At 56.1% G+C, this 26875-nt stretch overlaps 2 protein-coding genes across 2 annotated transcripts; one reads left to right on the top strand and one right to left on the bottom strand.

The window, feature by feature from the left end:
* Positions 1-450: 450 nt before the first annotated feature.
* On the bottom strand, positions 451-16855 carry GBA2 (glucosylceramidase beta 2). The gene is made up of 18 exons (XM_059833422.1): positions 16805-16855; positions 15702-15874; positions 11616-11707; positions 11281-11396; positions 10949-11167; positions 9393-9632; positions 8922-9024; positions 7447-7600; positions 7038-7163; positions 6758-6942; positions 6306-6410; positions 5537-5644; positions 5015-5166; positions 4754-4860; positions 4457-4599; positions 4031-4146; positions 814-1005; positions 451-728 (listed from the first exon to the last, which is right to left on the bottom strand). The coding sequence occupies exons 1-18, from the start codon at positions 16853-16855 to the stop codon at positions 501-503; spliced, it is 2610 nt and encodes an 869-aa protein (XP_059689405.1). The 3' UTR covers positions 451-500.
* Positions 16777-26612, top strand: RGP1 (RGP1 homolog, RAB6A GEF complex partner 1). Its single transcript, XM_059833749.1, has 8 exons — positions 16777-16969; positions 19735-19871; positions 20269-20352; positions 24078-24227; positions 24307-24453; positions 24861-24988; positions 25221-25398; positions 25621-26612. Exons 1-8 carry the CDS (start codon positions 16854-16856, stop codon positions 25842-25844), a joined length of 1164 nt encoding a protein of 387 aa, XP_059689732.1. The 5' UTR covers positions 16777-16853; the 3' UTR covers positions 25845-26612.
* Positions 26613-26875: the final 263 nt, after the last annotated feature.

Below are 26875 nucleotides of genomic sequence, written 5' to 3'. Positions count from 1 at the left end.
CTGTTTGCTGTGTCACACAACGGAGGGACAACTCCAGCATCCACGTGCCTGCGTGCACCAGTCCAATGTCCTCACACACACATACACTCACACGTTTTTTTTTTTTGCCCTGCAGACCAGCTCCCACCTTACCCGGCCCGCTGACCGCAGGAGAGAGGTCTCCTGTGCTCCCGGGCAAGGTACAAGCTCCGCTGGAGGATAGCTGGGGGTCCTGCAGGCTGTCAGAGCCCTGAGTGATGGGGAAGGGGAGGCACAGGCTCCATCAGTGCCTCCTTATCCTACCCCTCTCCTCTCCGAGGAGACATCACCTGCACCTCTGGTCCCCTCTCGTGCTCAGCATCGGTGGCTGGAAGCCCCCTGAGGTGAAGGGCATGTAGTGGAGGTAGGGAAGGAAAACAGCAATGTATTATCAAAAAGGGGGAGGGAAGGGTCCCTGCCCGCCAGCTGAGGCCCCCCCCAGCCCCCTGGTGCACCCACTGCCCTGCTCAGTGCCACCAGGCTCAAGGGTGGATGGGGACTTGGGGGGGCTGCCCAGGTGCTGGCACCTGGCCGGCTCTGCGCTCCAGGGCCAGCTGCATGCTCCAGATGCTAAGTGGCCGCATGTAAGCCAGCGAGCGGTAGACTTTCTTCTCCCGATAAGCCTCCGGTGTCTGGAAAGCCATGCCTAGCCGTTCCCAAACCGTCCGGTAGCAGCCCTCCGCCGTACGAAAGCCTTCCTCCACCAGTCCCTGCAGCAGAGGGAAGACAACCATCAGCCCATCCACAGAGTGCAAGGAGATGGCATGTGCCGAGGGGTGCGGCATCGCCACTCACCTCCTGGATCATGGTGGCAGCCAAGGCATAGACCACACCGATCCACACCTCGTCGGACTGCACGCTGGAGGTGTCGGGCACCCCATTGGGTCTCATGCCATTCACCGCTCCCATGGTACCACCAGCAAAGCTCATGACATTCTTCTCAAAGATGGTCTTGAGCGCACTGACAACATGACTCTTGGGGAAGACCTGTGTAGAGAGAAAGAGAGGGCTTTGGACTCAGTGCTCACACAGACCCTTCAGGCTGGGTCTCCAGAGAACAGGGTTAAGTTTTCCATTAGAAAGAGGTCAACACTGCTCGCTGGGTAAACAGCCACCTCAGGAAAATAACAAGAGGAAGTAAAGAAGCCTCTTTCCCCGAAAAGACAAAAAAGAAAAAAAAAAAGCAGTTGCTCAACAGCAGAGATGCTGGACTTCATTCCACTTTCCTCCTAGGGGGGCTGACAGCTCATCCAACTAGTGTGTCTCTATAAACAGCCTCTCACCTTCAGTCACTGGCCAAACCCCCCACATCGCTTGGGATTTTGCTTTGGAGACCTGGCCAAGTACACCACCCTCATCTTGGTTTATGTTCACCACTGCTCGTTTCTCAGGTGAACAGCTCTTTAAGGCCCGGACTTCTTCCTGGTAAAACTGCTGTGCTGGTCTTTCAGCCCACCTGCACCAGCTACAAGAGGCATTGCAATGCATACAAGAGATGGGACACTGGCCAGAGGTGGCCAAAGGATAGTCTGGGATCAGTGATGCTGGAGGTATCTTCCTGCTAAAGAAAAAGACTATGGCAAAGCCGGTCTGATGAGATCGGAATGCATCTTGCAGCTGCAAAGTGAATGTTGTGGATACGGGTAGGTTTGTTTGGGTAAAATGCTGGGAATCAGCTTCAGCTCAGGGGAAAAACAAAAAACAGGGCTCAGTTTTGACTGATTTCAAAAGGGCTTTAATCCTCCCAATTTTGTAATCGGGCGGTGATGCAAGAGTTCATGGCCTGGACCAAGGGAAGTCTGAGGTGAGACAAGGGGCTGCTTGGGCATGAAGAGGTCAGACTGAGATGCACAAGACGCTTCACGGTTTTCTGAGTCTGGTAGGAGAGATTTGAAACTGTTATCCCAAGTGAAAGTTAAAGACTCACAGAAGGTCAATAACGCTCGCTGGATAAACAGCCATTTCAGAAGATTATCAGAAGGAAGTAAAAAAATTCCCCCTCCGATAACGAAAAAAATAAAAAAGTTGTTCAAAAAACTAAGACCAAGGGCTCAAAACAGCTACAAGAACAGACTGAAGTACCACGCTGAGTAAGCTCTTGCCAAAAAAGAAAAAAAAGAAACCCCACAAAGAAAAAAAAACCCCCCACCAACCAACCCCACCTGAGCATGAAAACACCTGCCAGCCAAACAAAAAGCAGTGGAGGAGCAACACAGCAAGGACTGCATTAAGCTGAAAAGCCTTTGTGCACAGCTGAAAGTAAATAAAAGCTTTTGCACTGCTTTCATTATTGGGAATAAAACTGGGAGGTGTCAGTGCAGCAGAAGTCACTGCTTCGGTAAGAAAAGCAAAGCTCAAGACTCTGTGATGTTGCAAGGGGAGGGCTGGCTTGTGTCCAATCCACACCCACCTGATGGCGAGAAAGCCATAACAAGAACTTTGCAGGATGACCAAGATCAGCAATGTCATGGAGCAATCATGACATCTACTTGCGAGAAAGGGAAGAGCCAGGCGGCTCTCAGCTCATCAGCACAGCCCAGGGATGTGCCAGACCATTCTTGCCAGTCTGGTACCACCAGAGCCAGGGGAAGTGGGAGGTGTGACGACACCAGATGGGAGCTTGCCAAGGTAGGCTGGGCAGCCCAACCAGACAGCTTTGGTAGACTCAAAGGAAAGGCAGCAGATCCCCTTTATCTACACTAAAGCCAAGCATCCGACACAGTCATTTTTCCCGGTATGGCTCTGGAGATGAGCTCAAGCGCTGTTAGGAAGCAGGAGTCAGCAGAGGGGTGGGGTGAAGCAGCCGTCTCTGGCAGAAGGTTTCAGGGACCAATTTCTTCAGGACCGGGGTCACAGGCTTTTCCTACTTTGTATTTCACTACTGACCTGTACACGCAGCAGGAATGCATTAATGAGGTTACAAACAGGAGTGCTGCCAGCCAGGCAAGGGATAAAATACATGGAAAAAAACCCTTGACGGTTGTAGTAGCAGAAGAGAGAAGTTCACCAGTCCCATCTCCAGTGAGCTGAAAGCTCACCCGCCAGCAGAGAAGAGTGCCACCTTCAGCAACAAAAGTCTGAGGCTATGGAAAAGCAAGTGAGATTTTTGGACTGCACCAGGTTTACTGCCGACCCCCAAAAGGGATGTTTGGGTATTATCACATGAGGTCTGGGCCAGATCCTGCCTGGAGCCCTGGGAACAGCCCCAGTCCCCACGCTCTAGGTACCCACACTGGGATAAATGCAGGAGGGCACAACCAAGTGCCCATTTCTCATTAAATCCCACAGCGTTCAGTACAAGCTGCTCCTAGGAAAGGTCACTTGAAGCTCCCCTCTGGTACCAGCAGACGGTGAAATGGTCCATCACCCTCACACAGCCAAGAGTTATTCCTTCCTTCAGTCACCCGAAGTGTTTGCCTGTCCATCACCACCACAAAGAGCTTTGGTCTGACAACTGTCTAAGGGTCATAAGTAACCCATACAATGGCTCTCCACTTCCCAGCTCTGTTCCAGGTATTGCACCGCCAGCAGCTGCTCTTACCATCCCATCAGACAAGAGAAGTCTTTGGCCAATTCTTCTCTTGCAACTGAAGAGCAACAGACTTTAGGGCCCTAAAAAAGCCTTCCTTCCCTCAGATATTCATTCAGGACTTTAAACTGGGCAGCAAATAACATGTGGAAAGTTTCATACGCTTTTTTCTCCTGTTTTTAAACAAATAGCACCTTGCCAAGAGCAAATCTCACTGGGACCTTCCTCCAAGTGTGCCAGAGCTGACGGTCGTTACACACCCCTGCTGCATGGCCTCTCCCTGAGCAGATTTTGGTTTAAGGTGAGTTGCACCCATGTGCATCCAACAGCTTCCACCCGAGCATGCACTGCTACAGGGGAGCGGGCTGGAGCCTCCACACCAGCCCCTAACGTTTAACGCATGCCACATGCCAGCCCTGCTGCTCTCCTCCAGACGCAGGTCCCATCTCACCCCACCCTGCACCAGGCTGTCCCTTCTCTTACCTCAAACTCCCCTTGGTCCAGACCACAAGCCCCGAGAAACCACTGCCCGGCACACTGGTCTGACATGATGCTGCTAGAGGTGTCATTCCCACTGCTGTCATAATTATAGTATTTTCCTGGAAAAAAGGCAGGAAACAGTTTTCAATCCATAGTTTAGGACCCCAGCTCATGTGTGCTGTCCCTACACTCCACCCCAAGGCAGAAGCATCGCAGCTTTTTGCTGAAGGCTCTCCTCTCTTTCCTTTCCCAAACCGCCATACCTTTTCTGTTCCCTCCCTGGTACCCACTCCTTCCCCTCCACTTGGAGGGATGGCATCTCCCCTCCTTCACCCATCCCCTGCAAGGCTCCGAGACCCAAGGAAGAGCTGCTCCCCTCCCAAGGGCACATGGCCAGTCAAGTGTGGTTCCCCACCAGCGAGCACCCACCATTCCAGAGCATCCTCTCAAATGCCTCCTTGCCCTTGCTCAGGATGGCTGTGTATTTCTGCCGGACCTCAGTGTCCCCAAGCACCTCTGCCATCTTGCACATCATGCAGACAGCTGCCAGCCACAGCCCGCCGCAGTACGCACTGCCGGAGCAACAAGAGAGCACCGTCGGCAACGTGGGACACCCTGCGGGTTGCATGGAGCTCCCACAAGAGATGGGGACCACAGTCCCAGCTCTGAGCTACCTCCCCAGCCCACGCTCCCCACCTCCAACACCGACCTGCCTCTCTTGCTCACCTGGCTCCATTTACCACCCATGCATCGTATGTCTGGTCAGCAAAGCCACCGTTTTCAATGAGCCCATCATTATCCGTATCAAACTTCATCTCCGACTCCATCACAGCCTGTGGGAGAGGCAGGAGATGGTCACACAGCCCCTGCATCCTGGCTGCCCCTCACACCCTGCTCTCGGGAGCATCCATCCTCTTGGGATGTTGCACAGCTCCTAAGAGAAGTAAGAAGGGGGAGATGCCCAATGTTCTGATCCCCTCCCAGTACCTGGCAGACTGGCCACATGTCCCGCAAGTACAGGGAGTCATGTGTCAGATAGTAGTCGCGGTACACCTGCAGCACAAACTTCAGGTTGAGGTCCTTCCAGTCAGCCGTGTCGTGCATCAGGTAGGCATTGACACGCTGCCACGGCTCGTCACCTAAGCAAGGACAGAGCGGATGCAGCAGGGCAGCAAGCCACAAACGTCCCCTCTCCCACCCAGGAGCAAGGTCCCAAGGGTGCTGTGATCAAACAGCACTAAAATAACACGTTGCGTCCTGTGCCACCTTGAGCAAAAGCAGCCTTCCCGCTACTGCACAGCTTCCCTATGTCTCCCTTGTACAAGCTCCATGCAGCATGGTCTTCATCACCACCCCAAAGTATCCGAGCTTTTCATTCCCAGAAAACAAACAGTGTATCCCATGCACCATACTTGTTTCGCACAGCTTGGGAGTTAACTACCCTGAGAAAGTGGTGTGAGCAGCCCTGCACCCCCTCTGCCCACCAGCAGGCCCAGCCAGACCCCTCACCTGGGTCCCCAATGTCATGTGGCACCACGTTCTTCAGCTTCACCTGTGCTGTCTGACCACACATCAAGTACTGCCGGGGCTGGACGTCTTCGTTCACTACTGTGACAGCTAGAGAGGACACAGAGTGAGAGACATTAGAAAGGCAGCAGGCACTGCAGCGGCAAACTCCAGGCACAGGCAGGGCCACCGGCACCAGCATGTCACATTGCCCTTTGGGGCTCCAGCTGCAAGATCACAGCCCTCTGAAAAGGGCTGAGGGGACACCAAGCTGCTCCCAGTCTCCCCTCAGCAGGGGACATACAGCTGTCACCACTCCCTTAAGCAAGGTGGTGGCAGCACGCAGGGCTGGGAGGGAACCCCAGTGGGCTCAGCCCTCCCGCAGCCCAGCAAAGGGTTGTGCTCCACCACTGGCTGGGCCACCACCACGCAGCCTCTGAGCCCACCCAAACCATCAGGGTCTGCAAACAGCTCCATGCTTTTCCTCTGCAAGGGGCATGGAGAGAGCAGCTAAGACCAGGGACTCCCCCAGGGCAGGCAGAGCCAGCTGTGCACCCCCAGTACAGCAAGAAGGCATCCCAGTGCTGGACAGAGAGATGCTGAGAGGCAGCACCGTTGGGGGTTTACAAGTCCTGGCCCCAGCAGAGGAGCTGGTGGGGGATGCTGGCACCACGGCACAGATTCCTACGGCAGATGCTGTCCCAAATCCTCCATCTCCTCCCTAGATGAAAACATCATCACGCATCAAGCCAGGGTCTCCTGGGTCACTCACCAATGTCATACTGCAGGCTGATCTGCAGCTTGGGCCACAGCATGACGAGAGCAAAGGAGGCGTAGAAGTGGACATCGTAGGTGTTGTACATCCGGTACTCCTGGCCTGGAAGGACCAGGGGGATGGTGAGGGATGGGAGACCTGCCACAGGAAGGGGAAAAAGAGGCAGGTCCTCCCTCCCACATGGCCCAGGAGGGTGGGCTCTTCCCCAGCACAGGCAGGGGCTCCTGTTAGAAATGTTTTTTATTCTCTACATATAGCACCCAGGGGTCTGGAGAAGGCGTCATGCCATATCCTACAGGGCTTGGTCCTGCAAGGGGTTTTGCTGGGAACAGTACTGCTTCCTACCCATCAGGGTGTGAAAAAGCATCCCCATGGCAGGTTAAAGACACCTGGTGACAGCAATGGGGAGAGGTTGTGATGGATGGTCCCAACTCATCCCTGCAAGTTACCTTCCAAATAAGCAAACCTTCCGTACTCCCGCAGGACAGGGAGGAGGTGGGAGAGGCCAGCCCCCGCCGGCCCCTGCAGGTCCTCGGTACAGCAGTCCGGGGGCAGCTCCACCCAGATGGTCCCCCCATCTGTCACGAAGTACAGCTCATTGAAGAGGGCCGACTTGTACCAGGAAGGCAGCTGGCTGCAGGCAAGAGGGAAAGTCAACCAAGGTGGTGATGCTCCTGCTCTGACCAGCCCCAGGAGGCCACGAGGAAGTTGCTCCCATCTATACCCTACCTATTCTCCAGGATGGGCTTCTGCCATGCTTCGATCTTCCTTTCCCACTCCTCATAGTGCGTCAGGGCGTGATGTGACAGGGCAGGAGCAGCATCACCTCCACTGCCAAAAAACCGGGTGTACCGCCTGCCAAGCGGAGGTTTGGTGAGTATGCTGCTGGCTCAGGCTGGGAAGCCCACCTGGCCATGGGAGAGGGGCTGGACTATAATGAACACCGGAATAGCACGACTGCTAATGTAGGGATTTTGAGGAGCAAGGGCTGGGGAGAGGGCCCCCTCCGTGAGCTGGCAGGGCCACGACTGCAGGGAGTGGGTGGCACAAGGCTCCCCAGGCAGGACTCAAGCCCAGAGGCAGGGAGAAGGGGGCTTTGGGGACATGAGACAGACCCCACTGGAGACAACCCACGCACCTGAGGTGCAGCTTCTCCTTGGAGCCAAAGTGAACACGGGGCATGTCCCAAGCCAGGGCCATCTCCAGTGTCCTGTGACCCTGGGCAGGCACTCTGCAGCTGGCACACACCGCTGCTGCTGTCAGCTCCCCCTTCTCCGTTGGGCTGCTGTTACCTGCCGGAGAAAAAAAAAAAATATTCATAAGTGACCAAGGAAGCCCTATCAGGGGGCGACTGACACTCCCATGCACCCCAAGGGGAACAAGACTATTTGGGCATCCCGCAGTGCCCTTACAACCTGGAGGGTACATCCCCAGGGTTTTAAGGGATGACATTACCGCACGTGAGTAACTGCTTTTTGCAAGCAGGAAAAAAATACCTGACATGGGCGGAAGGGTTAAAAAAAAACAAGTCATCAAAGCAGAGAAACAAATCAGGCAGGAAAAGCCACCAGGCACAAGTGGAAGGGACAGAGCACCCCATGACTTTGTAACCGCACTGCACTCAGAGACACTGTGACTTTCTAGTGACAGTCATCGTTTCCAGCTTTTTGCAGGGTGCTTGAACTGTGCCCGTATTTAAGAAAAGCCCTGAGGCAGCTGCATAATTATATGCTGGTTCTGACATGTGTACCAGGTAAACTCATTAAAGCAACAATTTAACAGAAGCACAGATCCTGACGATGATAATGCCTGGCACGCACAAAGGAAAACCACATCCCAATAGCCTGGAGAGCTCCGAGTGCATCTAGTTTTCCAGAAATATTTATGTAAACACTTTATTTACATAACTTAAGCTCCAAGAAATCTTGCAAAGGCCCAGTGCCAGCATCACTAGTTTGTCAGCATCATCCTCGTTCAAAAGCTGGCAGAGACATTAGGCAAACTGTCATCTTTTATTGCAATAAGTTAGCGGCAAGGGCTGGGAGATACCACTCTACTTCAAGGCTTCTGCCAAGGGAGCAAGCAGACAACTGAGATGATGCAGAAGTATCAAGGGAATACCCGAGACCTTCAGGGAACTGATGTAGTAACAAGAGGACTGCAAATGATGGCAGCACCAAACCCCAAGTACTGCTAAACACCCGCTAGAACAAATCTGATGGGGCCGAGCTCACGGATCTGGCAATAGGAACTCAGGGAAGGTGGCTGGGCATCACCATGGCTACTCAGCAGAAATCTCAACTCAGTGTGCAACCCTATACAGACTAAGATGACGCTGGCACATGCAATTAATATAGCTGAGAACAGCTTCAAAGTGGTGCCAACAGCTTTTGAAGAACCACAACGAGGACAGCGTGACAAGCAACAGGAAATTCAGACACAGGCTAAAGCTGGGAACGAGCCACGGCATCACCCAGAGCTTCTTGCAATGGCACCGAGGCAACCGGACGAAGGGAAACCCGCCCTTGCTTGGGTATCTTGTGCCCCACCACCAGCGTGGCCATGCACCCCTGTTCCCCCTCCACCCAGCCCACAGAGGACAGGGGGACTCACCACTGGGGGAATGCAGCCGGCCGTCTTGCAAGAGGTCCTGCCACACCTCTCTACCCGATCCCACGGGATTGAATGCCGTGAAGTGGGTGACTTCCGTGCCAGCCTGTGGAGAGGAAGAGCATCATCAGGGGCTGGCACTTTTGAGGGGCAGAGGCAGGCCCCCCTGCCACCCTCAACTCACTCCCCACATGCTGCATAGCAATGCTAACTCCAAACCTACTCACCTGCTGTCCTGCAAGCTTCACCCACAGCTTCTCTCCTGGCACTCACCCTCAAAGAGGGTGCCCTCAGGGAAGTCATGTCCCCACTCCTGCTCCAGCAGTCAGGCAAGTGCTGAGGACTGGTGCTGACCCCAACTCATTGCACACCCATCCTTTACCAGCTGCCTGGAAGCAGTCCCCCCCACAATCAGCATGGCTGTACAACCCCACGCCCCCAGCAGAAGCCACACCACCGGTGCCAGCCTTTTACCTTCTCCCGGGCGGAGATGGCAAGGGTGAAGGGGTTCACACGTGTGCAATGGTGCAGCAGGACTCCAGCAACCCGCTCGCCCTCCTTCTCGAAGGCAAAGGGCTCGTTCCAGTGCCCTCCGCCCCTGTCCTCCTTCGTTCCCATGCCATTCTGCAGGCTGAACATGATGGAGACATCCACATCCTCGTCCCTCCCGTTCTCCACCTCCCAGATGAACACTCCCACTGGCAGGCTGGAGTCCTGGCAGAGACAGACAACACCGTGTACAGGGCTGGCACTCCACAGTTAGCTGTCAGAGCATCACTTCTCCCACGGCTGGGGAGACCACGCGGGATGCAGCGGGAACAAGAGCACCAGGAACAACTCTTGCCTTGGAGTCCCTTGCCAAGCTGGGGAGCAGCAGCGGAAGCAGAGTAATTTGGGGACCAGGCAATACAAAATTCAGATCACAAGCCCTGGGCTAGCAAACCCCACACTGAGCAATACACAGATGGAAAGCAGCGTTTAAGGCTCAGATGGGTGTCTCACCACCCATCTGCTCAACAGGTTGATACAGGCTCACGTGCTTCGCTGGGGTAAGAGGAAGGTCAGGCATATTGGCAGTGCAGCCTGCCACCCTCGCCCAGGGCTGGGAGCAAGCAGGAGCAGCGTGCGGGAGTGGCAAGGCATCCCTTGCTGCCATCCTCAGCTTCCGCATTGCTGCGGAGGTTCCTCCTGCCTGGGAGCATTGCTGAACGGAGACACAGGGAAATGTTGGGAAAGCCCAGCTGGGAAAGCCCAGCTAATAAGCAGCTCTTCCCTTCGGGATGGCAGGCAAAAGCCAGCTAAAACACTCTCAGGAACACTCAGCTGACAAACCAACCCACAAGTACAGGCTGAGGATTTCCCAAAACGCTACCACCGGATCCTCCAGGCAGTAAGGCCACAGCTCTGGACCTGCCATTCCAGGTGGACAGGAGCTGGGATGATCACAGGACAAAACCAAAGGCAAGGAACAAGCAGTACAAAGAGTCAAAGCACAGGTCAGAGGGGAAAGGAGCAGCTGCCAGAGCTAAGCACAAGCAAAAAGGGATAAGCCTTCCAACACCAAGTGCCCCCGGGGGGGGCAAAGCCTTCCAGGGTCCCGCTGCTGTACACATGGCAGCTGGCACTAGGGACAGGGTCTTAGACAGAAGAGACCAGTCTGGGAAAGAACATTAACAAGGTGGCAAGCCTGGCTGTCTTCAGGATGTCTTCAGGGCAGGAGGGATAAGGAACTCCTCTACTGCAGCATCCCCAGATGCACAGGCAATGCTCAGGGGTCAAAAAACTCACGAACTCCAAGCCTCTGCTACCCAGATGGGATGCACCGAGCTCAGCCAGCCAAGGGCCTGTCCGGGGAGCATCTCACAGGACAGCCCCATCTCTGCTGTGCCAATCCTTTCCGCCCCACCATGCCAGCAGCTCTGCCAAATCCCTGCCAACCTGCTCCATACAAGCCACGCTGCTGAAGCGCGGTGTGGCCCAGCGCTCCCATGGGACAGGCTGCAACCAGCGCGGGGCCATCGCCTCCTTACCTTATAGTCATGGGGGATGACGGGAGAGACCTGGCGGCAAGTGAGCACCACGTTTTGCCCCGGGAGCTCGTAGACCATCCAGGCACGGGGGTACAGGGCATGGTAGAAGGCGTAGTGGCCACAGAAGCCCCAGTTCCAGCCCTGCAGAGTGCTGGGTCTCTCCACAGACAGGACCTGCTGGTAAACTGTCTGCCCCTTGCAACGCAGGCACACCGTGAACTGGGGAGGAGAGGAGCACATGGAGGGGATGAGATGAGCCCAAGGGCAGAGGCCCCAACTGCGCAGGCTGCTGCAGTGCCACTCGCACCCCACACAGGCCCTGCTGCACCTACCTGGTCAGCGATGACCGTTTCGTAGTGATAAATGCCAGGGTTCAGCTGCCAGCGGCAGAACTCGCCCCGCCAGCCACGGGTGATGGTGCCTCCCCCGATCCCGCCCAGCGGGCACCCTGGCAAAGACACCATAAATTAGCACCCCATTCCTCCCCATGGTGGGGTCTGGCCCAAGGGCCACCCCGTGCAGCTCCAGGGGGCCCCCGGCACTGCCCACACCCCAGAAGCTCCTTGACCCGCTCACCCCCTCTAGCACCTTGATGGGCCCATACGAATTCCTGCCCACCCAGCACATTGGGCATTGCACCACCCCCGTGCCCAAACTGGAGGCTGACCATAGATCTGCTGCAGAGGAACAGCACACAAGAGGTCAATGAAGGCAGATTTCTTCTCTATGCGGGTCTTCTTGTACCACCACCTGAAGTATCTGCAAGGAAAAGAGGTATGAAAGAAGACCGGTGCTGGTGCCACTGTCCTTTCGGTCACTGTGCAGGAGGACGGGACCAGCACATGTTGCAGCTGTCCCTCTTGTAGAGATGTACAACGGGAACCCGTGTCCCAGGGCGCGTGTGGTGGCAGCCCCTGCCATCCATCTGCAGTGTGTATTGGTCAGCAAACACGAGTCGGCAGAACTCAGGCAGCTTTGGGCTGACTGCAAGGGCACAACACTAAAACAGAGCGCTCCAATACCCGAGAGCAGGGCTCCCAGCTCGTGCAGGGGCGGGAGGCTTTCCCAGATGCTCATAGGGAAGTGGGAATACACACAAGGACCACCGCCACCACCTCCATGCCTGGTAGGGCACATCCTGCTAAGGAAGGTCTGAGGGTGGAGGCACAAGCCCAGGGAAGCCATAAGCTGCTCAGGGAACGTAAGCCTTGCTCTTCCACCTCCACGTCCCCATTGTCACACACAGCCCTGCCACATCCCAGTGCCACATCCCCAGGGGCAGATGGTACGGGGCAGCCCTGGAGGAGGCAATGCTTGCTGTCTACAGCCGGCAGGATCCCGGGGACCCAGCTCCATTCGCACACCAGCTGCGCAGCCAGGCACTGCCCATCAGATAATTTCTCACCCAAAGGCCTGGGAATCGAGAGACACCCAAACAGGGGCTGGGTGTGCCGGCACCACTCCGGGCAAGAGGACTAGGGCTGGGTTCCAAGTCGGCGCTTGTAAAGGACTGGCTTTTGCTAATGAACCGCCCCAAGTTAAATCTTCCATACGGAGACAATTAGCATATGGAAACCAGCTACCAGACCAGAAGAAGCTGCTTAACTTCCCCCAGTGAACAGACAGGCCAGAACCAACCGGTGGCTCCACAGCCCTGGGTGCCAGGTGGGCAGCAGGGCCACAGGAGCCCCCACGGTGGGCAGTGTCCCTGAGCTACCTGGAGGCACCGATGCCATATGGCCAAGAGGAGAAAGCCATCACAGCCGGGAGCACACAGCCCGTCCCGCTCCGATGGCTTGCGGTGGTGATGGGTGAGCACTAATCCCCCAGGATGTGTACCCCCAGGAGCAAGGGGGAGAGGCTCTTCCATGACACCCCCTGCTCCTACACACTCCTCCCCAAAAAAACCAACCCACACTTGCTTTTTTGGCTGCGTGGTCACTGGACGTTCACCTTTATTCACCAACACCTAAGGTCCTCAAATCCCTCTCGGGGTGAGACTTTCCGGGTTGCAGTTTCAAGGGACCTGACTGCAGCCCATTCTCCATTCCTACACAGTCACCTTCATGTTTGACCGTTTAAGGAAATTTTGCCTGCAGAGGTCCAGGGCACCACGAGAACCAGCCTGTCCTGCACAACCGCCCCACATCAGGGCCTGCCCCTATCTTCAAGCTACATCTGCTGCAACTGCTCTTCTCCCAGCTGAGACAGCCCTGGCTTTACACTGCTGAGGCAAGATTTTGGCAGCGTGCTCTCTCTCTCAAGGAAATGATTTTTTTTTTTAACCCGGCGTCAGGGAACCAACCCAGCTGCTTCCCCAGCAGGTTTCTGGCGACAGGAAATAAGGTGCCCAGGCAGAGCGGCTACAGCCCGGCCCGGCAGGGCATGCCGGCTCCTTGGAAAGGAGGTGACAGAGGGATTTCAAAAAGCGGTTCTTCCAGGAGCATGCAGCAGGAGAGGTTTGGGATTTACAGCCAGCCACTGCCCAAGCTGTTTTGCCATCTCAACAGCAAATGCTTCCCCTGCCAGCTTCTCCCAAGATCGCACGAGCCAAGAGGAGGTGGTCGATGCCCAATTGCTGGCTATTAACAGCTCTGCCAGGACTGCAGAATAACCAGGAGAAAGCCTTCATGTTCTGCAGCACCAAAAGCCCTGCCAGGGCCAGAGGGCATTTCTTTCCCTTGAAATTGGCAGTGGAATTAAAACCTGTCCAGACATCACCCAGCTGTTCCAGATCCGTGCCATGACCTCCTCCCAGGGGACACCAGCTACCTCTGCGGAAACCTGCACCTCTCCTCCTGCCCTGCCAGCCCCAGCACCCACCACAGCCCTAATGTTCGCATGACCTTTTATTTCCAGATTTGAAGCTGTGGATGTCCCCACAAAGGAGCTACCCCAATGAGCCCCGATGAACAAAAGTCCCACCCCAAGGCTGTCAGCACAGCCAGCCCTACCACCTGCAGCAGGGGACACCCATCAGCCAGAGGTTTAACTCAACACACCGCCACGCCAATCCAGGATGTGGTAGCTCCTCTGCAGGCCCTAGACTTCCTCGTCCAAAGAGATGCAGCAACCCCAAGGCGCTCCCAGCCATCTCAGGAGGTACGAGCACCTGCACCAAGTGACCTTGCACTTGATGCACCAAGCCATTCCAGATTTTGAGAGCAGCCCTAGCACAGGTGCCCCTGAGAGAGGGGCTGCTGCTCATCACAGGTCATTTGGAAGAGGGCACGCCAACCTGCATGGCTCCAGAGGTTCAGATCCACGCGCTGTGCCATGGGACCAAGCTCCAGGCTCCTCTTGCAGCACCAGCACACGGGCTTCCACCAGCTGACTGCCTCCGCCGGGCAGACGCGCAGGAGCCCACCAACACCAGGAGCATGCAGCCTCCTGCACATCCTCGCATCCCTGCATTAGCTGCCCTTCGCCAGCCAACGCCGCTGCCCTCAGGTTTTAATTCAAACCCAAGCAGGTATTTCTCGCCACTCTGGCCCTTCCTCTCCTCCGCTCTCTAGGCTGGAGTCTCCTTGCAATGAAGCTTTGCCCTGCTCAAGTATTTTGATGACAACCAAATTACCTCCTAAATTTGAACAGGGGGAAGAGGCAGTGGCGTGACTATTAGCTTCTTGCTGAAAAGCCCTTAAAACCTTTTTCTAAGACCAGTACAAGCCGCCTCCATTCTGAGACGCCAGTGAGAACTGGCCAGGAGCGGCCTCCCCAGGCCAGCACGGAGGGGATCACCTCTCCTCCCCGCTCACCCCACCAGAACTTCACGCTTACCCACACGCTCAGCTCATCCCTAACCCGCTGTGGCAGCTTTTCCAGACGCTTTTATCTCCCGCACACAACCCACGCTCTGCCTTCCCGGATGCCCAGGCTCGCGTCGGGATGTCTCAGGTCAGACCGGTGTGCCGTGCACCCCAAAGCAGTCCGCTATCTATCCCTTCATCAGGCTTTGCAGGAACCAGCTTTGCAAGCAGCAACCTCCAAGGACATCGAGCAGGAAAAGGCTCAGAAAATGGAGGCAGGAGATAAAAAGCAAGCACAAGGAAATAAATCACACCGTCATGGGTTTCAACGTTCAGCCTGATGGGGACACAAACACTGCCAGCACCCAGCCAGCAGTTTTAAAGGTTAAAATAACACTGCTGTTACTTCCAGCTCACCCTAACACAAAGCCAGGAGAAGTCCCTGTTCCCAAACCTGCTATAGCGCACGGCACTTCAAAAATCCTCCCAATTAACCTCCAGTTTAATCCCCATCCGCCGAAAGGTGCCTTCTGCGAGGGGCCGAGCACCTGACGCTGGCCAGGGAAGATGCGGCAGCGGCGGGCACCAGCAGCAAGCTGCGGGGAGGGGGGGAGATGGGGGTCCCGACCCCCAGAAACGATGCCCCAAGCCCTCCCTGCTCCCGCTGGCTTTTGGGGAGCCCGAGCGTTGGGTGCTGCCCCTGACCCAGCTCCGGCCAGTCCTCACCAGTGCTGCCAGCGCTGGCGCCGGGCAGGCGGGTGGGTGCCGGCAGCTCGGGGCGGGAGGAGAGCGGCTCCCTCCCGCCCGGGGCCTTCCGTGATCCGCCGCACTCTCTCCTCCGCGCACCGGGGCATCCCCGGCGCCGCCCCGGGGCGGGCCGCCCACAGCCCCGAGGGGCTCGAGCGCGGCGCCGTGCTCCGACGCCCTGCCGCCGGGACACCCCCGGTCCCCTCCCCCGCTCCCGGGGTGTTCCCGGTCCCCGCTTCCCCCCTCCACCCCCGTACCGCAAGGCGAGGCCGATGTGCCGCAGGACGTCGCGGAGCGGCACGTCGGCGGCGCCGTAGGGCTGCCGCGGCTCCTCGAAGCGGTGCGCCAGGCAGACGCGCCAGCCGGCCGCCGCCACGCCGCGGCCCCGCGCCGCCCCCTCGTACCGCCGCACCAGCGGCCCCGCCGCCGCCTCCGCCGCCATCGCCGCCCCCCGCCCCGCGCGCGCCCTCTTCACCGCGCGCGCCGCGCCGCCCCGCCCCGCCCCGCCCCGCCCGCGCCCCCGGGGCACGGCGCCCCGCGCGCCGCCGAGCGCGTCCGGAAACCCGGACCCGCCCCGCCGCCGGCGCGACCTGCGATCCCCAGGGCGCCCCGCCGAGCGCTGACGAGCGGCGCCCGAGAGTTCCCGAGCGGCGCCCGAGCGTTGCCGAGCAGATGCCGAGCGCTGCCCGAGAGTTCCCGAGCGGCGCCCGAGAGTTGCCGAGCGAGTCCCGAGCGCTGCCGAGCGGCGCCCGAGAGTCGCCGAGCGAGTCCCGAGCGCTGCCGAGCGGGCCCCGAGCCCCGCCGAGCAGGTCGGGAGAGCCGCTGGGCGGCTGAGGAGAAGCCGGGCCCGGAGCGGCGTGGGGCGGCGAGCGGGGCCTGTGCGCGGCGGTGAGTGGGGCCGGGGCGGCCTGGGGCGGGGGTCGTGCGGTCCTGTGTCCCTGGCCCCTCTGGTGGGCCGTTACGTTTGTGTGTTTGCGGCCGAGGCCGCCCCTGAGCTCCCCGGGACGGGGCAGGGCAGGGCTGTCCCTCACCCCTCGCAGTACGTCCTCACCCCCCCTGCGTCTGAGTGGGGCTGAGGGAGGTGGGGGGGTGTATGTATGTGTACGGCCAGGGCTGTGCGTGTTTCCCCTGCACACCTCTTGTGTGTGTGTGTGTGTGTGCGTGTGTGTATGGCTGGGGCTGCCTCTGCCCCAGCCCGTGTGTGTGTGCGTGTGCAAGGCCAGCGCTGTCCCTGACCCCCTGTACATGTCTGTGTGCTGTGTCTAGAGCTGGGGCTCTCCCTGACCTCCCGGTGTGCATGTGCCCAGCCTGGCTGTTGCCATTCCCCCCCCTGTTACAGCGCCTAGCCCTCTCTCCGTGCCCACTGTTGGGGTTTTCTTTGGCAGGTGTGCAGCAGGGCTGTCCAAGCCATGATCGAGGTGTTGGCCAAGCTGGGCCGCGGGCCTGTCTTTCTGGCCGGGGAGGTGCTGGAGTGTGTGATCACTTTCACCAACCCGTTATCAGCCTCGTCTACCTCCGCCAGCAGGTACGGTAGCCCACGCCGGTGGGCCCTTCTGTGTGTGAAGCCTCGAAGTGGCAGAGCTGTCTGGGTCCCTCCAGAGGGAATGGCCCTCCCACCCTCCTGAGCAGCCAGATGTAGTCATGGCTGGGCTGTGGAGCAATGGTGCCAGCTCAGCCACTGGTGACTTCCTTGCCCGAGGTACTCCCTTAAGTGTGCTTTGCGCCATCACTATTTCAGGGCTGAAACTGAGGTAATTATTCTGGTTTTCTGCCCCCAAGAAAGAGACAAGAAGAAAAATAGGCAGTTAGAGATGCTCTTAACTGCCCCTCAGGTGAGCCCTCAGCGACGTGGTTACAGGCAGAAAATGAAGCCAAACTGGCTGTGAAAGCGGGATATCTAGTTACACCAGGGGGACAGTCTCACAGGGCAACATCCAGACAATGCCATTATTTCCTATGATTATGGAAGGAGCTCTCTCTGTCCAGCAGTGCGCTGTGTGATCCCTGCCTCCAGAGCTGGCAGGCAAAGGGGTGAGCCTGCCCATAGAGAGGAATAGGCAGCCCTCTGCAGCAGCATTTTCTGTGGCCCAGTCTTTGAGCGCTGCCTCTCCCCTTATCATTGCTGTGCCCGAAATAGGTGTTGAGGAAACACGAGAAGATGGGAGCTTCCTATATTGGCTCACAGGAGGTGACTCCACATCTTAAGTAGTCACCCAAAGCTTCCATGTCCGCTGAGTGTGTGGCCTTGTCCCATTCTCCAGGAGGTGGAGAGTGCTTTCTCATCTTAGGCTGTTCCTGGGAAGTTTCTGTTTCCAGCCCTGTCAGCTTCAGCACCTTTTCATCACCAGTACGCATTTGACACGTGATTGTTTTGGTGGACCAACTTCCACTGCTTGCAGTCTCAGCAGCAGCAAAGCAGTCTCTTCTATTACCACTATAGGGCTTCTTTGTTTATTTCCTTCCTTAACTTTCCCTCTTTTCTTCATGGTTCCTCTTGCCTGCTGAAGTCAGCTTAGAAATTCAGCTGTGGCATAAGCATCTAGCTTTGCAGAGTTTTGTCTTGTGTGGTGTCAGTGCTGTTTTTCCTGGTTCCGAAACACGTGGGACTGCAAAGGTACCAGGTGGAGCAGTTTTGGAGGTTTGCGGCACAGTTACGGGAGCTTCATTTGTGAACTTCAGGTGTGTTGTGGTCCGTAGAAAACTGCCTCTTGGAAAAAGGAAAGTTTTTAAAATAAAAAAGCAGGTGACCAAACTGACAAGACCTGGCTAAGTCATACGAGTGGCAACACCAAATAGATCGGTGGTTTGGAAATTGAAGGTGTGGGTTGCGTAAAGGCAGGAGCCAGATCAAAGCACAGTCACTGCAACAGGCAGATAGACCTGTTGGGGACTGGAAACTTTCAGGGCTAGCAAAAGCTGTGGCGCAGGTGGAGGAACTGAGAGGCACGCATTTCAAGCATAGGACAGAACTGAAGGACGGTAAGTAAATGGCAGAAAGTGAATTCGATTGTGGTGTACGAGGCGTACAAGAAACAAAGCTCTTCTGCCCAAAGGCTTGGTGGAGCACAGCGCTTGTGGGCTACAGGAGTTGTAGGGTGAGGTGGGAGAGGAGGGAAATGACTTCAGCACCAGTGCAGGATCCTGCTGCGCCCTGCCAGCTGGACAAGCCAGGTCTGCTGGTAGGAAGGCACATGCAAATTTTGTTTGGGCATCTGGTTAAAAAAAAGAGAACAATCCAGTGGCATATTGTTGGGCAATACTGAAAATAAACGGGGGGGGGAAAAAAAAGATTCAAAATACAGTGTTTGAAGGTACTGTAATCATGCTAAGCTTATATAAAATTAGTAAACATTGTCTCTTAAGCATTGCTCTGTTTCCATATAGCAGATACCTTATGACAGAAAACCTTAGGGCAGCCCTTATGGAAAAGCCACACTGGGACTTGTGAAGATGCAGAATTACAGTTGTGGGGTTAGAGTAAGCAACGCGTGTTTGGGTAAAGGCAGCCAGCACATACGAAAGATCAAATAGCGCATTATTAGTCAGCTGAAACAAATGCAGCACGCCTTTTTTCTCCGGTTCATCTAGATGTGCAGCTGCTCTGATGTGTCACATCGAGAGATACCCGTGTGCCACAAAAAATCCCTGTGCCACCTAAAACTCTGGTGTCAGTGCTTACTAATCGGATTGTGATGTTAGGAAACACAAGAGGAACCATACACTGGCTAAATTAACGAGACTGCTCTTGAAATAAAAACAGATGAGTGTTTTGGAAACTGAAAGGTGTCAGTAATGCCATGGGAAATGCCCCGTGGAATGGCTGAGGTCATAGCGGAGACCAAACCGTAAGACTATTTTTCATGCTGGATGCGACCAATACTTGTGGCTGTACAGAGAGGGGGCAAAATGACACCTTCACCTCTCCTATAGCCGTCAGCGAATCCCTTGCATCATGAGGGGAAAATAGGTCCTTATGAAGGACCCGGAAACCTCCTTCTCTGGTCTGACGCAACCAGAAGTTGATGTTCTTGAGGGAGACGGTGCTGTGGGGAGGGAGCATGGCTGTGCCCTGTCTGCCCTGAGGAGTGTTGAGCTTGGGGCAGCCAGGTGCTATGAGCTGGGGCAGCTGAACCCAGGCTGCAGATATTCGTTGGTTTTGAGTCTGCCCACTTCCCTGATGGTGGCATTATCACCAGAGGTGCCTCAGAGTGCTGCTCTGCATGTCACTTCATGCTTGCTGTAATCCAGGTTTAAAGCACAGACATGAGTGTTGGTCTTCTTTGCTCTCAGTGAGATGCTGGCGTGGGCTAGTGCCCAGATCCACTGCCAGTTTCACGCCAGCGAGAACCGGGTAGCGCTCCCTCCCTCTGATGGCAGCAAGCACGACGTGCAGGCAGAGAACGAGACAGTCTTCGTCCCCAACAGAGGTGAGTGCTACTCCTGTAAACCCTGGGTAGGGACGGTGAGAGCGCAGTGAGCAGGAGTCAAGCAGACTATAACATGTGTTTTGAGGGCAGCAGACATAGAAGCAAGTGGGAAGTCTGTGTTGCTTTCGTTGTGTGATTCCCTGGTGATGGCTGCTGCAGGACCTTGTTAACACTGAGATCAAAGTGGCGCTAGGCTGGAGCAAAATGTGAGAATTGTCTGTCCAGCTGTTCTGGGAATGTCTCATGATCTAACCGGGGTATATTTCCTCCTCGACCCCTTCTCCTCCCCATTCCTCCCTGTGAGGATAAGGCCCAGCTGGCCTGGGCATGGTGAGTGTCCCCCTCGACCTGGGCCCCAAGGCTGGGCAGTATTCACATGGTTCTTCTTCTCTTCCAGGAGAGCGGGGTCAGTGTATCCTGTCCACTCCACCAAAGATTCTCTTCTGTGACTTGCGACTGGATCCCGGGGAGTCAAAGTCCTGTGAGTCCTGTCTTCTCTTCCCCTGCTCAGAGAGCTCACCTCTGGTGAGCCCTGCTCTCCAAGCTGGCTTTGCAGACCTGAGTGCTGCAAGTGGGAGACTCTGGTGCTCACAGAAGGCGAGGTGCTTTGGTGGGAGCATGAGTGCTAAGAACTACTGCATCGTCCAGAGTCTGTTCTCCACCGTATGAGGGCAGCGTGCTGCAATGTGTCCCTCAGTCCTGCCCCTGGCCTATCCTTTGCCGCAGGTCCGTTGTGTAGCTGCGAGACATAAAACGTTTTGAAATACCTGGCTGCAGCTGAAGGAACGGTTACACACACCTGCATTTCCTTGCCTTTATTTCTTCAGCCACACTAGAGTATTCTTGGCATTTAGCCTGGCATCCTCTGAAGGTCCACGCTTCCTCTTCAGGTTGTGGCTGTCCAGGAGATCAGAGTCTTCTGCCTGTTCTAGTTTTCCTGCTGTAAAAGTGAGCACTTCTCATCTTCTCTGCTCAAAGCTCTCCATGTCTCCAAAGCCCTCCAACGGTGTCCTTCCAGTGGGTCGCCTTTAAGCTCTCCTTCATCACTACTTTCCCTTTTGCTTTTTAGAGAAATTTTCACCCTTTTCACAAGGAATTTGCAGCAACTCATTTTTGTTGTTCCAGGCAGCTTCTTCTACCTGAATAGGGAGCTGTGAAAATGCAAGTATGTGCTGTTGTCTTTGTCAGTGGTTGCGTGGCTCAGCCTGTCAGTTTGTGTCAGATTTCCTCTGCGTTCCAGCAGCCCATGGTCTGGCAGCAGCATAACGTTAGGGGCAGCGCGGGGACAGCTTCCTCGGATTGTCCTAGGGATTTGCTGGTTGACAGAGACCTCTGAAGTCACAGAGCAACGGGAGCAGAGAGGCAGTGCCTGTAGTGGAGGGGGCTCCGCTGGAGCATTGAGCTCTGGGGAGGGGAGAGCAGAGCTGCAAGCGAGACCAAGGAGCCATGGGCTGTGACATGGCTGGTTTTGAAGCTGGGCTCTCCCGCCTTTGTAGACTTGGAGGGACCTGACTGGAGGGAAAGGCGGACAGGGTGAAACCAAGCTGGCTTGGCCAGGTGGTTAGAGGGGTGGGGCAGTGCTGTCTGGGGCTGTGCCTCCTAAACTGCAAAGCCTATCATCTGAGCACGTTTAGTTATTTACTTACTATTCTACAGCAGCGTGCGGGGGAAAGAAGCTGGCCCTGCCACATCGGAGCTAAGGTCCCCTGTGCTTTCTGAAAGTGCCCATGCCAGGGAGGAGGAAGAGGCAGAAATCTTAGCTGCCCTGAGGCTCGCCTGGATTCTCCTGTGCTCCTCACTGCTGGCAGGTGTGGGACTGGAGCATCCATTCCCCAGGAGCAGGGGGAAGCCCCTTTTCCTGGAGCGTCTCAGGCAGGCTCAGCAGTCTCTGGGAGAGCAGATCAGTGACTACAGTCCAACCTCCAGGTGGCTGGGATGGATTGAGAGGATTTCCTTGTGTGCTGGCTTTGTAGGCAGAAGCTGTTCAGCCCCCAGCTAAGCTAGCGATAGTCTGTCCTTCCCAGTGATGTTGTATTGTGTGTGTGTCTGTCCACTCTGCCACTGGGTGACACTTGTGCTTGGATGCAGCTCCGTAGGAAGGACACAAACTCTTCCACACTTTCAGGTTCCTTGGCTGTATGTTATGGCCTTTCCCGTTGTGGGTGTGATGCACGCGTCCATTGCATGTGTTGCGTGTGATGCCACTGTGCATAGCACTGGGCTTTTTAGCACTGAAACCGCCATATCACAGCCCCGGCTCTGCCAGGCTGCTCACACCAATCCTGTTGGCCTGCGGTGCTGCTCCTCTCACGCGAGACTGCAGCTGGCACGCTTGCAGATCATTCCTAGGAGCTCCTGCCAGCTCTGTGGAGGCAGAGTTAAGGCTGTGTGGGTGTGTATCTTAATTCTTCATTTCCTGTTTTTCAGAAGTTTTGAGTTTTGCTGCACAGTTTGGAAAGGCAAAAAAACCCCCAAGAAATCTTAATTCTGCTTCAGCAAAGTACTATGTTATTAAACTGTAGCCAGAGCTGGCACATATAGCTGAGGTTGTGTCAGGCTGTCTCTTGATAAAAGGCCTTGTTTTCAGTTGCTGACTAGCTTATTCCCCAGTATCTTGCCCTTGTTATGGTGCCTATATGTTTGAAGTTGACTCACCTCCCATCCCTTTGACACATTGCCCAGACTGAGCTCTTTAAATTTGTCACCATAAAACATTTTCTCAAGCCCTTAAGTCATTTCTGTGGCTGTTTTTGCCTCCTCTCCGGTTTTGTAATACCTTTAAATATTTGGTAGATCACAGAGAGGGGAGGAAATGGAAGCAGCCTGGACATGGGCCGGGAGCCCAGCCAGAGGGTACAGCGGGTGGCTAAGGCAGGCATCCTTAGCACCAGGAATGTGCTTCCTTCTGGGATCTGCATGAAGCTGGGACTTCCCGAGTCTTGGCATTCCTGTGCCAGGTAGCAAACTGCCCATCCTCCTCAGACAGCAGTGGTCTCTGCTCAGATTATCCTCGCTTGGCATGAAGATCTTTGTGAGCACTCTTGTTAGACCTGGTACAGGGGTTTATAGCAGTCTGCTTCCTTCCTTGGAAATAACTCGATTTTCCTCCCTGTCAGGACAGTTCTCAGCTTTATCTGCACCCTGGTCCAGTGGGACAGCCTTGTGCTTTAAGGTGTGACAGCCTGTGGGTGCTGTGCACTAGCATGGGCTTTTTTCTTCCTTGCAGTTCTACTATTTTAAATCTAGAGGTTCTATTTAAAATGTAACCCTAGCTTTTAATCTAATCCTCCATGTTTAGGATGTGCCAGACATGGGGAAGGATCTGTGGTTTCACAGCAGGATGCTGCCCTTCCTCTGGCAGGGTGTATCTGCGTCATGGTGGGCAAGCCAGAGAGGTGGAGACTTTCCACAGTTCACTGTTTGCGCCTTTCTTGTTATACAGCATGCGGTTTGGGAAAGCTGCAGAAGAGTTCACGCTGCGTTGAGAAGCATTGGGGTTTGTGTGGTGGCCAAGGGGCTTTGAGAGGGCTGAATGTGGTGTAAAGCCAGGCCCTGGCATCTCCGAGGTCTCGGGAGACAAAGGCTTTGTGGTCTAAGTCATCAGTCTGTCAAGGGGGATATGCCACAGGTTGTTGTGAAGGTGTCTTAATTGTTTCTTGGCCATTTAGACACGGTGCTTCAGAGAAAAACACAGGAAGAAACTAATTTTTGTTGCTGAGTTTGAGGTTTGTGTAAAGCAGATATCAAAAGAGGCATGAGGTATTGATCGGCTTGTCTGCCGCGTGGGGCAGGGCCCTGGGGAAACTGCAGCATGTGACTGCATCGTGAAAGCGGTGTGCAAAGGAAGTGCGCAGAGGCAAATTCAGGTTGAACTCGTGATGAGTAAGTTTAGCTCTCATGTGTTTGTGTTCCTGGATTTTACATCTTTCACATTCTTTTGAGGCAGAGTTTGTGTGTGTGGTTGTATGTGCTGGAAGCAATGTCTGGTTGACGGCGCATGTGATGGGAGGAGCAGTATGCTGGTGCAGGGAAGCCGGGTATGTGCTTGGCCTGCTGTGGGAAAGAGGAGATGGCAGAAAGCACCAGGCACTGTCCATAGCTCAGCCCCGCTGCTGTTCCTAACCCTTGGTGCAGGGAGCCTGCGAGCGACAGCTCAGGAGCTTCCTTTTGGCCTCGGAAAGCAACCTTTTCTGTGCTCCTTGGCAGATTCGTACTGTGAGACGCTGCCCATAGATGGCCCTCCCTCTTTCCGGGGACAGTCAGTGAAGTATGTGTACAAGCTGACCATCGGCTGCCAGCGTGTCAACTCCCCCATCAAGCTGCTGCGCGTTCCCTTCCGTGTCCTCGTGCTGCATGGTAAGGCCGCGCGCTGCCCTCCCTGCAGACACAGGCCAGGCTGCACCCTGCCCCGCTGACGGTCTCGCCTTCTCCCCAGGGCTCAAGGATTACCAGTTCCCACAGGATGAGGCCGTTGCGCCCTCAAACCCCTTCCTGGAGGAGGAGGAGGGCTTGAAGAAAGACTCTCGCCTGGCGGACTTGGCGACAGAACTGCTCATGGTGGCCACCTCCCGACGCAGCCTGCGTAGGTCATAGCCCCTGCTTGAACCTGCTGACCTAACCCGGGCGTGAAGCACAGCTCAGGGCTCGCTGCAAAAATCTCTGCTGGCAAAGCGAAGCTCTGACTGGGGCTGCGGAGCAGCTCCATCAGGGCCCACTTGGGTCAGTTTCCCATGGGCTCCTTCCTGCCAGTCTCGGGCTATTCCTAATTCAGCCATAGAGACCCTCTCCCCAGCATACTGCAGCCAGCGTGTGGTTTGCTCTTGCTCACTGCAGGCGTTTCCCAAAGTGAATGTTGCCTCCAGGGCCTGTCCTTCACACCCAAGCAGCAGGCGTGGGGTCATGTCTGCTTGGCTCTGTGATTAACGCAGAGCACTGTACGGAGCAAAGCCTCGTCCTGCTGCAAACCATTACCCCCCTCTTGCTCCACAGACCTATATAACATCAGCAACACTCGTGGGAAGGTGGGAACGTTCTGCATCTTTAAGACCGTGTATAAGATCGGGGAGGATGTCATTGGGACCTTTAACTTCTCGGAAGGAGACATCCCATGTCTGCAGGTCAGTGCTGGCTTCAGGGCACTGTGGGGAGAGGGAGAAGGGATTGGGGTGGCACTGGGCTGCTGTGGGGTTTGCACTGAGGGTTTCTAGTGGGGCCCAGCTGAGGTCCCCTTGGTGTGTGAGGTGGGGAAGGGCTCCAGTTCTGAGCTTGTTTAGGAAATGGAGGCCCTGGGGCTTTGCACCAGGGCTGTGTGAGGTTGTGAGAGCGAGCACCCTGCCAATTGCCCTGCAGTTCTCGGTGAGCCTGCAGACAGAGGAGAGCATCCAGGAGGAGTTCCAGCGCCGGCGGGGGCAGCCCGTCTCCTTCAGCACACATGCCCGCCATCAGGAGGCCTGCCTGCACACAGCCCAGAGCAGCTTCAGCCTGCCCATCCCGCTCAGCTCTACCCCGGGATTCAGCACCAACATCGGTTAGTGGCCACAAGGGAAGGGACCCACCCCTGCTTGTCTCCGCAGGAGGACTGCGATGTCCCCAGCCCTGCCCTTGCTAAGCAGGGCTGTGTCCTGTGGGAGGGAGCTGGCCTGCGTGAGTGGGCTTATTTGCGTGTCCCCTTGCCAGGACAGCCAGTGCTGAGGCAGCTGCTGTCCCCGTCCCTTGTGGTGTTGGCTGCTGACCCCCCTCTTGCCCACAGTGTCCCTGAAGTGGAGGCTGCACTTTGAGTTTGTGACTTCTGGGGAGTCGGCGGGGACTTGCTTGGTTCGTGGGAGCCAGTCGGAGGCTGTCACCTGGACTGGGGTGGAGCAGATGGAAGTGGACACTTTCAGCTGGGACTTGCCCATCAAAGTCCTTCCCACCAACCCCATCCTGGCTTCCTACGTATCTCAGTTCTCCAGCACTAACTCCATCACCATCTGAAGTGGGGAGAGCTGGTAGGGGCCTGCGGTGCTGCAGGCGTGTGCCGTCAGTGGGAATGGCAGGCAGGACTCTTACCAGCATGCTGCGGGGTGCGCATCCCAGTGTCCCCTTGGGTGCCCAGGTGGGCACTGGGCAAGCCTGTCCCACCTGCGGGTGGAGGAACACTCTTGTGCTGCAGCCCTTGGCTGGGAGCTGGACCCTTCCTGCCAAGGTGAAGGTACAAGTCCCAGCACTCACCAAAAAGAAATCTGCCTCCCAGGGAACGGCCTGACGTGCCTTTACCCCATGAGGGGCTTCCAAGAGGGAAAGACCCAGCCCAGGGAAAGGAGAGGGGAGCTCTTCCAGTGAGGCCCCGTACCAGCCTTGGGTGAAGGCCATCCCCTCTATAGGGAGGACCCACAAGCAGAGGTCTGGCATCCAGGGGGGGCAGACTGGCTGCCTGGGCTGGGTGAGAGCCTGCTCTCTTGCCCTGGCACCCGTCCTGCCTCTTGTGAGGGGTGTCTCATGCGCACAGCCCAGCGCCCCCGTTACCCTCACCCGGAGGAGGCGGTTCTTGGCGGGCTGGCCCTGCACTGCCGGCACGTGCTGGTGTCCTGGATGTGGCCGTATGCTGTGGCAGCACGGTAGTGATGATCCAAAACTGAGAAGCACTGAGCCCCTGGGCTGTTCTCTGCCTGCGCTTCTGGGCGCAGAGGCATCCTGCTGGTCTCGGGATCCTTGGGGAGCTGGAGTGAATGTGTGCTGTGCATTCAGGAGCTGGGATGGAGATCTCCCTTGCTCAACAGCCAGCTCCCTATTTCGACCAAACCTTTTGAAGAGTTTTCCTCTTTGCATGGAAATCTAATAAACATCTGAATGTGCAAAACTCGTCCTTCTCAAGAGCCTTACTCCTACCCTGTTCCCGGTGGTGGACACAGCCCACCTTGCACGACAGTCACAGGCTGGAGACCTCCTCTTTGTTTAATATATTTATTGCAAGAACAGAAACATCTACACAAGGCTCTGCACAACACAGGCATGGCACCAGCTGG

Source organism: Gavia stellata, chromosome Z, assembly GCF_030936135.1.
Source record: "Gavia stellata isolate bGavSte3 chromosome Z, bGavSte3.hap2, whole genome shotgun sequence".
NCBI lineage: Eukaryota > Metazoa > Chordata > Aves > Gaviiformes > Gaviidae > Gavia > Gavia stellata.
This window is presented reverse-complemented; position numbering and strand designations above follow the sequence as displayed.

Bases quoted from the DNA above. Each gene is read 5' to 3' on its own strand.
- RGP1 (XM_059833749.1), top strand. From the start codon at position 16,854: ATGATCGAGGTGTTGGCCAAGCTGGGCCGCGGGCCTGTCTTTCTGGCC. The intron at 24,454-24,860 runs GTAGGTCATAGC...CTTGCTCCACAG, and splicing joins CACCTCCCGACGCAGCCTGC to ACCTATATAACATCAGCAAC. The intron at 24,989-25,220 runs GTCAGTGCTGGC...ATTGCCCTGCAG, and splicing joins GAGACATCCCATGTCTGCAG to TTCTCGGTGAGCCTGCAGAC.
- GBA2 (XM_059833422.1), bottom strand. From the start codon at position 16,855: ATGGCTTGGACAGCCCTGCTGCACACCTGCCAAAGAAAACCCCAACAG. The intron at 5,645-6,305 runs GTGAGTGACCCA...TGTCCTCTCTAG, and splicing joins CAGCCTGCAGTATGACATTG to CTGTCACAGTAGTGAACGAA. The intron at 5,167-5,536 runs GTGAGGGGTCTG...GTCCTTGCTTAG, and splicing joins ACATGACATTGGGGACCCAG to GTGACGAGCCGTGGCAGCGT.